We start from the raw sequence: 15,163 nt of genomic DNA, 5'->3' as shown, positions 1-15,163 counted from the left end.
CTACCTGATAATAAGAAGCTCTTTTTTTTTCAGTCAGTTTAAATGGCGCGTTAACTCGAATTGTGCGGGAAAATAAAAGTGCGTGTTAAATCGGTGTTTAATTGCAATCAAAGTGTTATTAATATTATTACTAGTGCGTGTCTCGATGTTAACAATATGTATTTAACAAATTTAATGAATGAAATGTGCTTAAGCGCTGAAAATCTATGCAGCCCCAAAACCGATTATACACTGCTTTTCCATGGGGTGAGTACAAAATGAATGTGAATGTGATTGTGAATGTGAGAATATGAGTGGTTGTGTGGTAGCATCAACGACAGGATTAACATGTGTCGCCGACGACGACGACGCTGAAAAGCTTTCCGTAGTCCTTTGCAGCATTCCACTAAATTAATGTTAAATAGCATGGGTCGCAAAAGGTGGCAGGGGGGGGGACAGCAAAGGGCAACAGCTGCGGGCTCAGCATTCAGACAGCGGCATCCATGTTTTGTTTGTGCATATGCATGTATGTATGTGTGTGTTCTGTTATAAAGCATTAATCAAGCATACCTGCTGGGCTGAGAGAGCGACCCACAAAGAGAGCAAGAGAGTGGAGAGCTTGGAAGTTCAGCCGATATCAGGGCAGTAGCAGGGGCGGGGCCTGCGGCTTTGGCCTTTGCTTGTTTGCGGTGGCGACAACGACACACACATATATGAACACACACAAGAGCACTAAATTGGCGCTCATTATGATGGGCATGCAGACACACATACACATATACGAGACGGGTAAGTGTGAGTGTGAGTGTGATTGTGTGCACCCCTGCAATTTTCCGGCTAAATGGCATACATTAATTAACGGGACTTGGCCCTTGCTTGCTTGGTAGCAGCAGCATTCATTTGGCCAACAGCTCACGAAAAGATTAATGATGCGCTATTAATGTGTAATGACAAATGTTAGTGCAGTCTCTTTGCTCCCCTCTCTCTCTCTCTCTGTCTCTCACTCCTTATCGCACTCTCACTTTAACTTCAGTTGTGATCAGCGTTGCCAACTTGGCTATTTTCTAGCCAGATTTGGCTATTTTGCATCACCTAAAACTAGAAACCACTCAATTTTGCTAGAGCCTGTTATGTTGGCTATTTCACAAAAAAAATTTGCTATTTTTTAGCTATTTTAAATTATTTGTAATATTTGATTATTTATTTAAAGTCAACTAAAAAAAAAGTGGACCTTCAAATTTAATTTTCGGAAATCGTATATTGGTTATCGATATATACACACCACGTTTACCGCCCAGCGTGACCGAATTGTGTATTTTAAATACTAAAATATTATTTACCCCTTTGTAACTTTTGGGTACTTGGTATTTTCTCAACATCGTTTCGCGCTCGCAATGCTACCATCTCTACATTCAAATTCACTGATTATTGTGTTTGTGCGGAAGTTTCTTAAAATGTATAAACAAAAAGTTCGCGATGCTTGGTTGGAGGATCCCCAATTTAAGGACTGTATTGCAAAAGATTTAACTAATAAATCAAAAGCATTTTGCAAATATTGCAAATGCACATTAAATGCAAAGTTGTGGGACTTGAAATCTCACGTTGAAACTAAAAAACACAAGGCAAATCTTGAAGTACGGCGAGGTAACCAAACAATAGAGTTTCCCAAAACATCTACAGAGACATCCTCAAAGGAAGCTGCTCTCTGCTTGTTTGTGGCTCAACACTGTTCAATCAGTTCGGTTGACCACCTTAATAATTTGTGCGCGCAAATCTTTAAAGAAAGCCAGTTAAAAATTCACCGTACAAAGTGCATGACAGTTATAAAAAATGTGCTGTCGCCACATTTCCAGGAGTGTCTGCAAAACGACATTGCAAATTCAAAATTTAGCTTATTGATCGATGAATCGACAGATATAAGCTTTACAAAAATACTTGGTAAGTTTACCGCATTTTTCTACTATATTGGTTTAACGTATATTTATTAAAAAAAAATTGATCTTTGCAGGAGTCGCCATTAATTATTTCAGTATCCAACAGTCGAAAATTGTGTCTACATTTTTGTGCCTTATTGAACTTGAAAACGCAGATGCCGTATCTATAGCAACAGCGCTAAAAAATAAGTTAAAGGTAATGAACATGAACATAAGTAACCTTATCGGAATAGGTACAGATAATGCGAGCGTTATGATCGGCTCTAAAAGAAGCGTTTATCAGGAGTTGAAGAAAGATGTCCCTTCGCTTGTTTTAATTAAATGTGTTTGCCACTCGGTGCAATTGGCTGTAAACCATGCATGTAAATTAACACTTCCAGATGGCTTGGAGTTTCTAATTTACGAAACCTACAACTGGTTTTCCAAAAGTTCCAAGCGCCAAATGGAATACAAAAAAAATTTATCAATGTATTAACGATGAGAAGGTTTGATTTCATTGGAGTTGTATTATTTGTTATTTGTTTAATCTTGTCTTCGTTGCCTTTATACAATTAACATATAGTTTTTTGTTTTTATTTATTTTTTTTTAATGTAATTCGCTTTTGTGATCGTACTTTGTGTTTGTCAGTATGTGTTATAAGTTAATTTTGATATTCAACTAATAATGTTTTTTTTTTTTTAAATAATAGGAACCACTTAAAATTCCAAGAGTTTGTGACACGCGTTGGTTGTCAATAGAAACTGCAGTTAGCCGAATTTTAGATCAATGGGATGCGCTTAAGTTGCATTTTGATATTGCAGCTACACAAGAAAAGTGTCATAAAGCACAAATTTTAAAGGATATGTATGCGGATAGGATTAATTATGCATATCTTCTGTTTCTTCGACCTATTTTGGAAGATGCTCAGAGAGTCAACAAAAGTTTTCAGGCGAACAATCCAAATGCAACAAAACTTCTTGGCGATCTTAAATTACTTGCAGACTCACTTAAGTCTAAAGTTATACCAGCTAGTGAGGATAAGCATAATGATGATAAGTTTGAAAATTACGTTCAGCGGAACTTATTTTTGGGATACAAGTTCGAAAATGAAATCAAATCAATGACTTTAAGCCCCGAACAGGAACTTCAAATTCGAAGAGTATGCACAGATTTTATGATAGAATTGATAAAACAAATAAATGAAAGGTTCGTATAATGCGTATTTAATGAATGCAGTTACATTCTAATTAATTAAATTTCTTTATTACATCAGACTACCAGATAATTTTGAAATCTTGGAAAACATACATTTGTTTGGAGTCGAAAATGTTTTAAAACCAGTTAAGGCAGATATAATGAGTATTCTGGAATTTTTTAACACGCCTACTGAAAAAATCGATCCAATACTGAATCAATATGCCAATATTCATTTAATTAAGTGGATAAATAATGGAGATAATTCATTATTTTGGAGCGAAGTCAATTCATATAAAGACGCTGGAGGAAACAATCCTTTTAATGATTTGGCTTCATTTGCTATCATGCTCCTAAGCCTACCATGGTCAAATGCAATGGTAGAAAGAGTTTTTAGCCAGGTTAACCTGGTAAAGTCAAAACTTAGAAATAGAATGCAAATGAGCACACTATGTTCTATTTTAGACATAAGGTATGAATTCAATAATTTTAAATGAGTAGTTAAGAAAATTCATAAATTTTTTTTCAGATATGGATTGCAACGAGCTGAAAAATGCTGTTTTCAGTACGACGTCCCCCATAAGTATCTTTTACAGATTGGTACAATGGGAAAGTATTTGAGTTCCGAGGAGGTGGAAATTGGGCAAGTTTTAAACAATTTGCTTATCGAGGAAGAATCATTAGATAATCAACACTGAATGTACAAAAATATAAGATTTTGTTATTGAAAACTAACAGCTATTTTAATTTACTATTTTTTAAGAAATCTTGCTATTTTTGGCTATTTTTTTATGCTTTCACTGCTATAAACGACCACTAAGAGTTGGCAACACTGGTTGTGATTTCCTGTTGTTCTCGCTGTTGTTATTACCGGAACGCATTTTCCATTTGGCCCCAAAATGATTGAAATAAATATTTAATTAAAGTGCGCGCAAGTGTAACAATATCAACAAACAGGCTCTAAATTTTCATAAAAAATGCAAGAGCACGTTTCGAAAAAAAACAACAATGACAACAATAACAACAAAGTCAGCTGTATGCAATAAAGTGCGGTCACGGTTAAAGCAAAAAACAAACCGGCGAAAAGCACTTAATAGGAAGAGTCGAATATCAAATACCCTTTCGAATATATTAAGAAGAATAACATTAAGAAAATTTTAACGCTTAAACAAATTTTACAAAATAAAAAAGCATTTTAAATTCTTTAATTATCTAATTATTGTATGTAGAACATTTTTTCCAAAGAATTGATTTTCAAAGGCTTTTTCTCCAATTCATAAGAAACATGAAAAATTCTAATAAAAACGTATAAAACAAATAAAAAAATTCAGACATTTTTGGGATGGGAAGAAATGCAAAAAATATATAAGGGGTCATATCATTAATAAAAATTGCAAAAATAATATGAACTTATGAAAACATATCGAATATTTTTTTATATATTAAGCAAACAAGTCTAATTTAGTTATTTCAGCTAAAATTCACAAAATTATACCAAAATCGCATGTTTTTTAAATATATTTAGCCAAAAAGTTTACTTTACCACAAATGAAATAAATAGTTTAAAATATGAGTAAAAGTGTGGTAAATACCCGTGCATTTTCACTTTACCACAAACAATTTGATATTATCAAAGCGACCCGCCTATTAGAGTAAAACAAAGACAAGCAGCAACAACTGGGCCAACGTCAAGCATCAAAGTGACAACAACAGACATTAGGAGACGCACAAACACACACAAACACACATACACACACACATACAATCATATATACAGTTATAGCACTTATATAGGAAGCGTGCCACCCATGAGATGGAGATAACATGCAGCAGAGCGAGATGGCTGATGGGTGGTTGCAAGTAGAGTGCGCTAGGCTGTTTCGGGCAAACAAGTAAATAAATGACAAACTAAAGCCAAATTAAGTAAATAAAATTGTTGACGCTGTCAGGCGCATAAACTGACACTGACACAAAATGCGACATGGGGACATCAGAGCAGCCAGCGGCTGACTGACAGCACATGTGCACCCGTGTCCTGTTCTGTACAGTCCTGTCCTGTCCTGTTCCCAAACCCATGTCCCGTGTCCGACAATGGGCGCTTTGCCAAGTGGACAGCACAGTCAGTCAGTCGAAGTGCACCCACAGTTGTCAAATCAAGTGAAACACACTGAAGCGACAGTAAACAGCTGACATCAGAGCAACAACCGAGCTCAGTTCTTAACATATAATGCATACATACGTAGGCAAATATTGTGGTTTATTATAACCATTGAATTTAAATGCGTTTCCTATTAATTAATAAAGTTAATAGTATTTTTGTTGGTATTTCAACATTTGTTGTTGCATATTTTTAAAAAATACTCAGGAATAAAATATTAAAATAATTTCGTATATTTTATTCCTTTTACTTTGCATACAATATCATATTAATTAAATAGATTTTCATTTTTAAATTAATGTATTTCATTGCATTGATTTTTATATTTATTATTCGATAATCTTCGATATCTTCTCCGTCATATTTTGCATTTAGTCAGTCTTCAATCTTATATCATTCGATTCTCAATTTACTATTGAGTTCTAATCTGCTTTCTCTCTAAATTCTTGAATGTATCTACTCCTTATTTTTATATTTCGCTACAGTTGCAATGGCCCTGTAAAGGACATGAGCTTCTGTCATACCTGTCTTCAGATACATGAGCAATTTCTATTCTCTAGAAATTGAAAAAGTGCGATAACCTTTGCGGTCTCCATTCTAGACAATCGCAAGCCGTAAAAATAAAACAATGCCTCTATATTGTTTTCACAATGGGCAGACAAACGCTGACATGTGTCAGAACGAAAGGCGCACAATTTATCAAAAGGCAACAAATAAAACAAACCAAAAAGTAACAAAAATATACCAAGATATTCGAGCTATGCGAATACGAAATACCCTAGATAATAATCAACTATTGTTCACCTCAATTGCTGATAGTATAAAATTATACTCTAAACGAGTTCATCATTGCCGTTGGCAAATGTTTCTATAGAGTATTTCAAATAAATCCAAAAACTAACAAGAGAATTGTGGACAATGCTTTAAAGCGAGCGAATGGAAACCAAAGCTGACAGACTAGAACCAAAAACCGAGACCGAGTCCGAGTCCAAGTCAAGACAAGTGCTTTGAAAGGAGACACTGACAATGGTCAACGACAAGAGACACACAAGAGAGAAAGAGAATGCGAGAAAGATAGTGGAAGTGAGGGAGTCAGATATTCCCAAATTCATACAAGACAGAGACTGACTCTTATGGCTGAGGATGTTGAATGAAAAATTGACGCTCAGCCTCCTTCATTCTCCCCATGCGAATTGTTGGGCTGATGGGTTTTTGTGGTTGCCGTTGGAGGGAGTGGGGAGAGGGATGTGGGAAGTGGAGGACAGCGCTTGGCTCCATTCATCACGCCGAAAGCGATGCAAGTTTCCGGCTCAGTTAAGGAAACTGCAAAGAATTCTCCCGACTGCCTGACAGAGTCTGGCTGACATGCGATTATTATTGTTTATGTGTGCGATTATCCAGTGCATGCTTTATGGAAATACCACAGCGCTTTTCCGGCTTGTGCTTCTACTATAAATCTTCCCATTAATTTGGTTGCCAAGTATTATCTGTTAATTCCATGAAGGTTGATAATTAGACATGGGAGTATGCAATTTGATAACTGTAATTAAACGAAAGATTTCATATCAATAATGAACATATTTTTGTTACTTATACTAGATTTTGTCACCTTATGATGCAATATAATAATTTAGCATATTAGTAATTTAGTATCTATAATGCAATATATTATTTTATTATTATTTAGTGTTTTAGAATCTATAACTAATTATTATATTTTAGTATATTATTATTTTAGTATTTACCACTTTATTAGAGGCAGTATAACATTTTAATATCTATGATTACATATTAAATTGTAGTATATTAGTATTTTATTATTTATGGTGGATTATATTATTTTGGTATTTTAGTATTTAGTATCTAAAATTAAATATAATAGTACATATATTAGCATTTCAGTATTTACCATGCAATATATTTTATTTATTTTAAATTTATTTAGTATTTTTGTATATATAATGCTATAATAAAATATGCAAATTGTACTCACAATACTCCAGGATGTTAAACAAATTATAAAATTAGATAGAAAACATTTTCCTTATTGAGTTGTCTTTCCATACTAATTACAGGGTATATAGAGTGTCTCCCATTCGATCTCCACGACAGCAATTGTCCTTGTTGATTTTGGTTATATGTTAAATTGCGCAACAAATGAGAATTTTCTCGTTTTTGCCGCTGCTCTTGTTGATGTTGCATTTTGTTGGCGTTGTCTATTTTATTTTGTGCGGTTTTTATTATTGTTTGCTTGGCTGATGCCCTCCATCTACGCTCCCCCTTCACCTCCACCCCGCCCGGAGTCCACCGTTGTCTTGTTTATGTTTCATTAAGTTTTTTGTCATTGTCAGACTGCTGCAGCTGCAGCCATGTGTGTGCTGCTGCTATATGTTGCTGGTTGCCACACGCTTTGTGCCACTGACTGATAAAACTAGTCGCAGTGTTGACTTTAACCCAGCCCTTTGACCTCCGCTGTCTTTCTTCCAACTCCTCATACATACACACACACACATGTTGACCCGCTTGGCTTTGTTGCGTTTTATAGTTACAAATTAACAACAACAAAAATAAAAGCAATAATAATAATAAGAATAATAATAGCTGCAAAAAAGCATATGAATATATACTATGCGTGAGTGTATGTGAGTGTGTATTTGGTTGTGTTTGTTTGTCTGGTTGGCTGGTTGGTTGGTTGACTTTGGCTTTCTAGCTTTTTGCCTGACCAAATGCAACAAAGTAAAATGCAATTACGCTCGTATCTATGGCACTTGCAATTGTTTTCTTTTTGCCCAACTTGTGTGTATATTTGAGAGTATGTGTGTGTGTATGTGTGTGTTTATTCAAGTCATGTTGTGTAATTTAATATTGAGGTCAGTGCTGTCGACTGTAATTTACAAAAGTTGCCATTTTGTTTGGCTCCCGCAAAAGAAACCGCTCAAAAGCACCAAATAAATTTCGGTTACTTTTTTGTCTGTGTGTGTGTGTGTGTGTGTGTGTAACATGGAAATTGCTCGAATTTCCTATACGGAAATTGATTATTGAGTGCAGTCATCATCAATTTGGTCTTCAAAATGTTGAGTAAATTTAAATTGTAACTTATATTTTAAACATAGCATCTGAAATCGAAGCTAACATATTTTTTTCAAGATTAAAATAATGGCATTTTATATGTAGAATATTTGTAATAAAATTACTTTCATTTTCAAAATTTTTTTTCATTAATAATTATTTAAAAAGTTGCTTTAACATAAAATACAGAAATTGCAAAGATTTCATTTCAGTTCGATATATTTTTACTCAATGAACTTGTAAACAGTAAGTTCATAATAATCAAACTTCGTCCATATTTATATATGCATATACATATGAGAAATCTTCACACATAATCTCATATATTCCAACGATATTTGATGTTCTTTTATTATAATGTGAAATAATTGTGTCGTATGTTAAAATTTGTTCTGTTTTGGCATTGCTTTAAGTAGTTTCTTTTTATTACGATGGTGTATGTAATGTAATGTATAAATCGAAAAGAATCTTTAATATCAATCATTTTGATATTTAAAGTTTGACTTTTCTATCTAGAAAATCGTTCTAACCTATTTTTCAAATATTTCAAAAATAGATTATTAACGAGTTACCACGAAACTCGTTAGAGTTTAGTTACTCGTCAGAGTTGAAAATGCGTTCCTGCGCAAACTCAACAAATGTCGCTCCATTCAGCTGAGCAAAACAAGCGAAGGCAATTCCAATTGTCCAAAACAGCTGCTGGCGACAAAAGTCACCACGGAACTGAGTTGACTCAGAGGACGTTTAGTTTTTTGGGGGTCAGAAGCGGAATCAGAATGCGATGGACGTGCTTCGCCGGGGAAACAGGGAACTGAGAGTAAAAAGGAGTATGGAGTAAGGGACAAATAAATGATGAATTCACCTGGCTATGCGGCCTTTTGTTGTTTTTAATGTTAGAACATAAAAAATTACCATAAATTGACAAACGTAAAAATATTAATAAAGAGCGCGTACGTTCCGTACATAAACCTGATTGTGATTGGGCCAGTTGAGAGTTGCGTGCATGGCACTTAAAATGATTTTTTTTTGTTGCGTTTTATTATCGCAAAGGATTTTGTTAAGCATGGCAGGAGCAGCGGCATTGCGACTGTGTATTTAAACGTAACATGAAATATGCATGAGAATCTGTCTGTGTGCCAGAATCCTCAGACTCAAACCTGAACCTGATCCTGAACCTCTGGAACAGCTCGTCATCAGGCAAGGCCAAAAGTCGTCCAACTGTAAAAGCGGCTCAAAAGAACGGCAACGATTCTCAACAATTTGTCCATCTGTTTGGCCGCCAGGCAAACATTTTCATATTGAACCAAATAACAACAACAACGACAACGACAACAACAAAAGACAATACAATGCAATGCAGAAAATACATATTTCCAGTAGAGCAACTTTATTAATAGTATTGTCATTCTCTGGCTCTGGCTCTGGCATTGACTACGTGCGCTGGCATAATTATGGAATCCTCCCCACAATGCTACTGCATACGCTGGCGACATCCTTTTGGCCATAAAGGTCCTGGTCTGTCCGAAAATTGCCAATCGCCGAGATAATAAAAGCACATAAATGCGAACCGCGTGCAGCAGCAACAATATTTTAATTAACTTAATTAAGCCATTTTTATTTGCCACTGTCAGGTGTAAACTCACAGAGGCGCACAGCACACACACACACACAGACACATGCACACATAAATACACAAGCACACACACACGCATGCAGACGAGCTGCCTTCATCCGTTGGCGAACATTGTTTACCTTATGATGCAGCTCGATACATAAAGATTAACTCAAAGGACTTGATCGATGTGCGGTGCCAGCTGTTGTAAAATTTAAGTGGTCATATAATATAGTTGAGGCTAGTTAAACCGTAATATACCCTGTTAAATAGTTTAATAGTTCACATAATTCAAATTCCTATTTTTAATTTCTTGAATTTCTTTTTAAGAATTCTTAAATTTAAATTTGAATTATTCATTTTTTTGCTCTCAAATTTCATATATAGATCAGGTTGATATACCCTGTAATGACAATAGTTCCATAGTTCACATAATCTAAGTTTTTTTTTTTAGGAATCTTGAATTCTTAAATTTAAATTAATCTTTTTCCAATTTATAGTTTCTAAAATCATATTTTTGACTATACGTTGTCATAGAATAGAGTTGTCTGACCAACAAAATATCCTGTAATGGACATAACTTAATCGTTCTCCCATAATATAATTTAAATCTTATTCTATTTATATGTTTATTTAATTACGCGAATTCTGAAATTTAAATTTGAAGTATTCATTTATATTTTATTTTTAAGATTTAAAGCTTTTTTTATAATAAGATTATTTTATGTTTTTGTTTTCTTATCTTCAACATATTTGTACGAATGCGACGCGTTATCTGCAGATTCATCTGAACTATAAGATTTATTTCTGTTTTTATTACCAAATTTTAAATGAATTTCAATTTTTTTTATATATTATATATTCACTTTGCTATCTCTATTAAACTTTGTTAAAATATGCTTCATACAGTATCTTAAAGTCGAGCTACTGCTGTTCTGTTAAATCACAATTTTTATCAGCAGCAGCAGCCGTAGCAGTCCACGCTTAACTCAAATAATAATATAAACTGTGCGCACAATTAATCTCACATAAAAAATTCAAGACCTTGAACTCATTCTTCACAATTTAAAACTTTATTTCTGTATTGTTGATTCAATAACACACATACTATATTTCTTAGGTATTTAACGGGGTTCTCTTTACATTGACCAACAAAACTTCTTTGTCTTCCCATGTTACAAAGACATGATTCACATTACTATTTGCGAAATCGTGATAGATCTTTGGACCAATAATGCAATGCCAGTTATGTGATCCATCAATATTTTTTAACTCTTTTCGCACGTGTTTGGTCAACTGCCTGAGATTGTTGTGGTATTGTGGTGCATTTCGAATGATATTCAAAAGATATTCCTCCAGTTGTACTTTATTGTGTAACAATTCCCTATTAGTTTCAAATATTTGCTTGATTTCATTAGCGACTTCCTGACGTTGACGTTTCTGGTTTTGAAGTGCACCCCTCGTTTCAGCGAGCCGCTTGCCCAGTTCTTCGGGATGATTTATCAGATACTCTTTTTCTGTGTGATTTAATGCAACTGTTCCGAACAGCAAATAATTGACAATCGCTAAGTATATTATACAAATTCTCAGCATCGTATTTGAATTTTTTAATCTGTCGGGTTCGCCAAACGAAATGATACTAAACATTCGTTCGCTCTCATAAGTTTCAGCTACTCTTTGTATTCGTCATCAGTTTCTGCGATTTTTGTATTTTCTAATTTTGTAGAACAACTCATTTATGGAATTTCCAAACAAATCATTTTATATCTACAAGATTTATTTATAAACAATGATTGCCTAATAGTGAGCATTACAGAAATTCTTTAAGTGCATTCTATATATAGAATATGTATATATATGTGTTTTTATGTAAAAACTAAATTTTCTCTCACACCGCTTCTTAGAACTGACATTAATGCGATAATTAATGAATTGAAAATAAAAGCATTATGTATTTTGACTTGTATACTTGATTCAATTCTTATCGAAATCTGTGAGCGCTTTTGTATGTGCGTGTGATTGGTTCTAAAAAAATACCCTGTAATGGCAATAGCATCATTGTTCACATAATTTAAATTTATATTTTTAATTTCCTGAGTCTTCAATTTCTTTTCATGAATTCTTAAATTTAAATTTGAATTATTTATTTTTAGTTTTTTACGATTTACAGTCTTTAATTTAATATTTTTGACTTTAAGTGGTGATATAATAAAGTTTCGGCTAGTTTCTCGCGAATTCTGAAATTTAAATTTGAAGTATTCATTTATATTTTATTTTTAAGATTTGAAACCTTTTTTTAATAAAACTAATTTATGTTTTTATTATACAATTTTGAAATACATTTTTATTCAATTTTATTATTATTTTCAACAAGTTTCTACGAATGAGACGCATTTTCATTTATCTCTCAAGATTTATCTCAATATTCAATTGCTTTCTCTATTTAACTTTGTTAAAACATACTTCATACAGTATCTTAAAGTCGAGCTACTGCTGTTCTGTTAAATCACAATTTTTATCAGCAGCAGCAGCCGTAGCAGCCCACGCTTAACTCAAATAATAATATAAACTGTGCGCACAATTAATCTCATTTAAAAAATTCAAGACCTTGAACTCATTCTTCACAATTTAAAACTTTATTTTTGTATTGTTGTTTCAATAACACACATACTATAGTTCTTAGGTATTTAACACGGTTCTCTTTACATTGACCAACAAAACTTCTTTGTCTTCCCATGTTACAAAGACATGATTCACAGTACTATTTGCGAAATCGTGATAGATCTTTGGACCCACAATGCAATGCCAGTGATGCGATCCATCAATCTTTTTGAACTCTTTTCGCACGTGTTTGGTCAACTCCCAGATATTGTTGTGGTATTGTGGTGCATCTCGAATGATATTCAAAAGATGTTCCTCCAGTTTTGTTTTATTGTGCAACAATCTCTGATTATTCCTGAGTCGGTTCTCGATTCTACGGGTGAAATTCTGATATAGAACTTGCTCGTTGTCAAGTGCAGCTATCGATTCATCCAGCAACCTGTCCAGTTCCTTGGGCTTGTTTAACAGCTGCTGTTGTGCTGTCTCATTGAATGCAACTGCTTCGAACAGCAAATAATTGACAAGTGCAAAGCAGATTATGTAAGTTCTCAGCATCGTATCCGAATTTCTTAAACAGTCGCGTTCGCCAAGCGAAATTAGACTGAAGCTTCGTTCGCTTTCAGTTTCAGCGCATTAGTTTCAACGACTCTTTCTTTTCTTTTATTTTTTTTAATGAGCTTATCAGCTTCTATGGCTTTTGCGTTTTGTAATTTGCATGGAATTTCCTCTCAAATAATTTTATTTCTACAAGATTTATGTGTAAACAATGATTGCATGAGCATTAAACAAATTCGCTTGTTGATAATTTGCAGAATAAATATAAATAGAATATGTATGGAACGAACTATGTATTTGAAACATGTTCATATTTTGAATTTTTTTTTCATTTAAAACGTAATTTTGTCTTTCCTTATCACCGTCGCTTAAACTTTTAATTATACCACTTCTAAGTACCGATAATTCATGAATTAAAACCAAAAGCATTATGTATTTTGACTTGTATACTTGATTTAATTCTTATCGAAATCTGTGTGCGCTTTTGTATGTGTTTATCTGTGGTGATTGGTTCTATTAGTTGATTAGTTTTGCATTTGTGGGTTTGCCATCATAACATATAATATTCGAACTGTGGTTTGTGCATGTTATTTCAATCCCCCTAATGTTTTGTGGGAGATATGCTATACAATATGTATCTGTGTGTATTAACAGTGCCATTTCAAATCTCCGAGTTTTCTGTGTTGTGTGAGTGTATGCGTCTGGGTTTACAACAAAATTGTGAATAAGCTATTATTATTGGTGGTTTTGGTAACGGGGAAACAAAGAGGAAGGTGTGGCAAGGTGGCAAGTTAACCGCTCTTGAAGAGTAATATGGCCACTTGCCCCAAGTAGAAATAGATGAAGTGACGTGTCTCATGGGTCACATAGGAGCCAAAGTTGCGGCCGACAATGCAATGCCAGGTTGGATTATATTTCTTGTCAAACTCCTTCTTGATGTACGCTGCAATGTCCTTCTCAATATTGTACTTCTCCAGCGCCTGTGTTGCACAATCCACAGCATCCTGTTGCATCTCCTCGCTCATGTCTGCATTCTTGATAACTGCCTTGCGGTCCGACATCTTGCCTCTGTGCTTACTCTAACTGTCGAGAGATGCGTATGCAATTTAGTATTAATAACATTTGCAAAATGCAATAAGCACTTACCGTATGGATAGACGCCAAAAAAATATTTAAAATATTCAATATTATGACAATTTTCGGATAATTTTGCAGTCACAAATTATCAAATTTCTGAAAGTGTGCTAGCATTAGTTAAAATTTGACTGTTCAAGCAATGGAAACTTAAAAACCAAAACAATTTTGACGCTCATCAAATTTTTGTTTTCTGCTTGCGACAAAATCACAGGTGACTAGAGAACATATGTTGCAGGGTTGCAATTTGACAGGATTAGAGATGTGCAACAAGCTTACATTTCCAATCGATTACTTATTGTTCTCGTTTTATATAAAAATTTTGATTTTCTTTATCTTTAAATTGCGCGTTGTTTTATTTGGAAGAGTTGCATATGTGACACATTTTTTTGATTATACTCTTTTTCCCTTCGTTAACCGCTCTTGAAGAGCAACACAACCCGCTTTCCCAAGTAGAAGTTAATAAAATGACGTGTGTCATGGCTCACATAGGAGCCAAACTTGCGGCCGACAATGCAATGCCAGGTTGGATTGTACTTCTTGTCAAACTCTTTTTTGATGTAGGCCGCAATGTCCCTCTCAATATTGTACTTCTCCAGCGCCTGTGTGGCACAATCCACGCAATCCTGTTGCATCTCCTCGCTCATGTCTGCATCCTTGATAACTACCTTACGGTCCGACATCTTGTCTTTGTGCTTACTCTAACTGTCGAGAGATGCGTATGCAATTTAGTATTAATAATATTTGCAAAATGAAATAAGCACTTACCGTATGGATAGACGCCAAAAAAAATATTTTAAAAATTCAATATTATGACAATTTCCGGATGATTTAGCTGTCAGAAATTATCAATTTTCGGACAAAATCACATGTGACCAGAGAACACGTGTTGCAGGACTGGAATTTGTCAGGATTAGAGATGTGCAACAAGCTTAAATTGCCAATCG

General features: G+C 34.2%; 2 protein-coding genes across 3 annotated transcripts; both read right to left on the bottom strand.

Annotated features, from left to right (window-relative positions):
* Positions 1 to 13,425: 13,425 nt before the first annotated feature.
* Positions 13,426 to 14,404, bottom strand: LOC133843026 (dynein light chain 1, cytoplasmic). 2 transcript variants are annotated; one of them, XM_062276389.1, is made up of 2 exons: positions 14,229 to 14,404; positions 13,426 to 14,161 (listed from the first exon to the last, which is right to left on the bottom strand). In XM_062276389.1, exon 2 carries the CDS (start codon positions 14,141 to 14,143, stop codon positions 13,874 to 13,876), a length of 270 nt encoding a protein of 89 aa, XP_062132373.1. In that variant the 5' UTR covers positions 14,144 to 14,161; positions 14,229 to 14,404; the 3' UTR covers positions 13,426 to 13,873. The 2 variants fall into 2 exon arrangements, with proteins under 2 accessions (XP_062132373.1, XP_062132366.1); XM_062276382.1 differs by having other exon boundaries at positions 13,426 to 14,165; positions 14,229 to 14,395.
* Positions 14,405 to 14,585: 181 nt separating this feature from the next.
* On the bottom strand, positions 14,586 to 15,113 carry LOC133843043 (dynein light chain 1, cytoplasmic-like). Its single transcript, XM_062276401.1, has 2 exons — positions 14,985 to 15,113; positions 14,586 to 14,921 (listed from the first exon to the last, which is right to left on the bottom strand). Exon 2 carries the CDS (start codon positions 14,897 to 14,899, stop codon positions 14,630 to 14,632), a length of 270 nt encoding a protein of 89 aa, XP_062132385.1. The 5' UTR covers positions 14,900 to 14,921; positions 14,985 to 15,113; the 3' UTR covers positions 14,586 to 14,629.
* Between the last annotated feature and the right edge of the window lie 50 nt (positions 15,114 to 15,163).

This window comes from Drosophila sulfurigaster, chromosome 2L (assembly GCF_023558435.1).
Source record: "Drosophila sulfurigaster albostrigata strain 15112-1811.04 chromosome 2L, ASM2355843v2, whole genome shotgun sequence".
Taxonomy (NCBI): domain Eukaryota; kingdom Metazoa; phylum Arthropoda; class Insecta; order Diptera; family Drosophilidae; genus Drosophila; species Drosophila sulfurigaster.
Note: the sequence above shows the minus strand (reverse complement) of the source record. Positions and strands in the feature narration are given on the sequence as shown.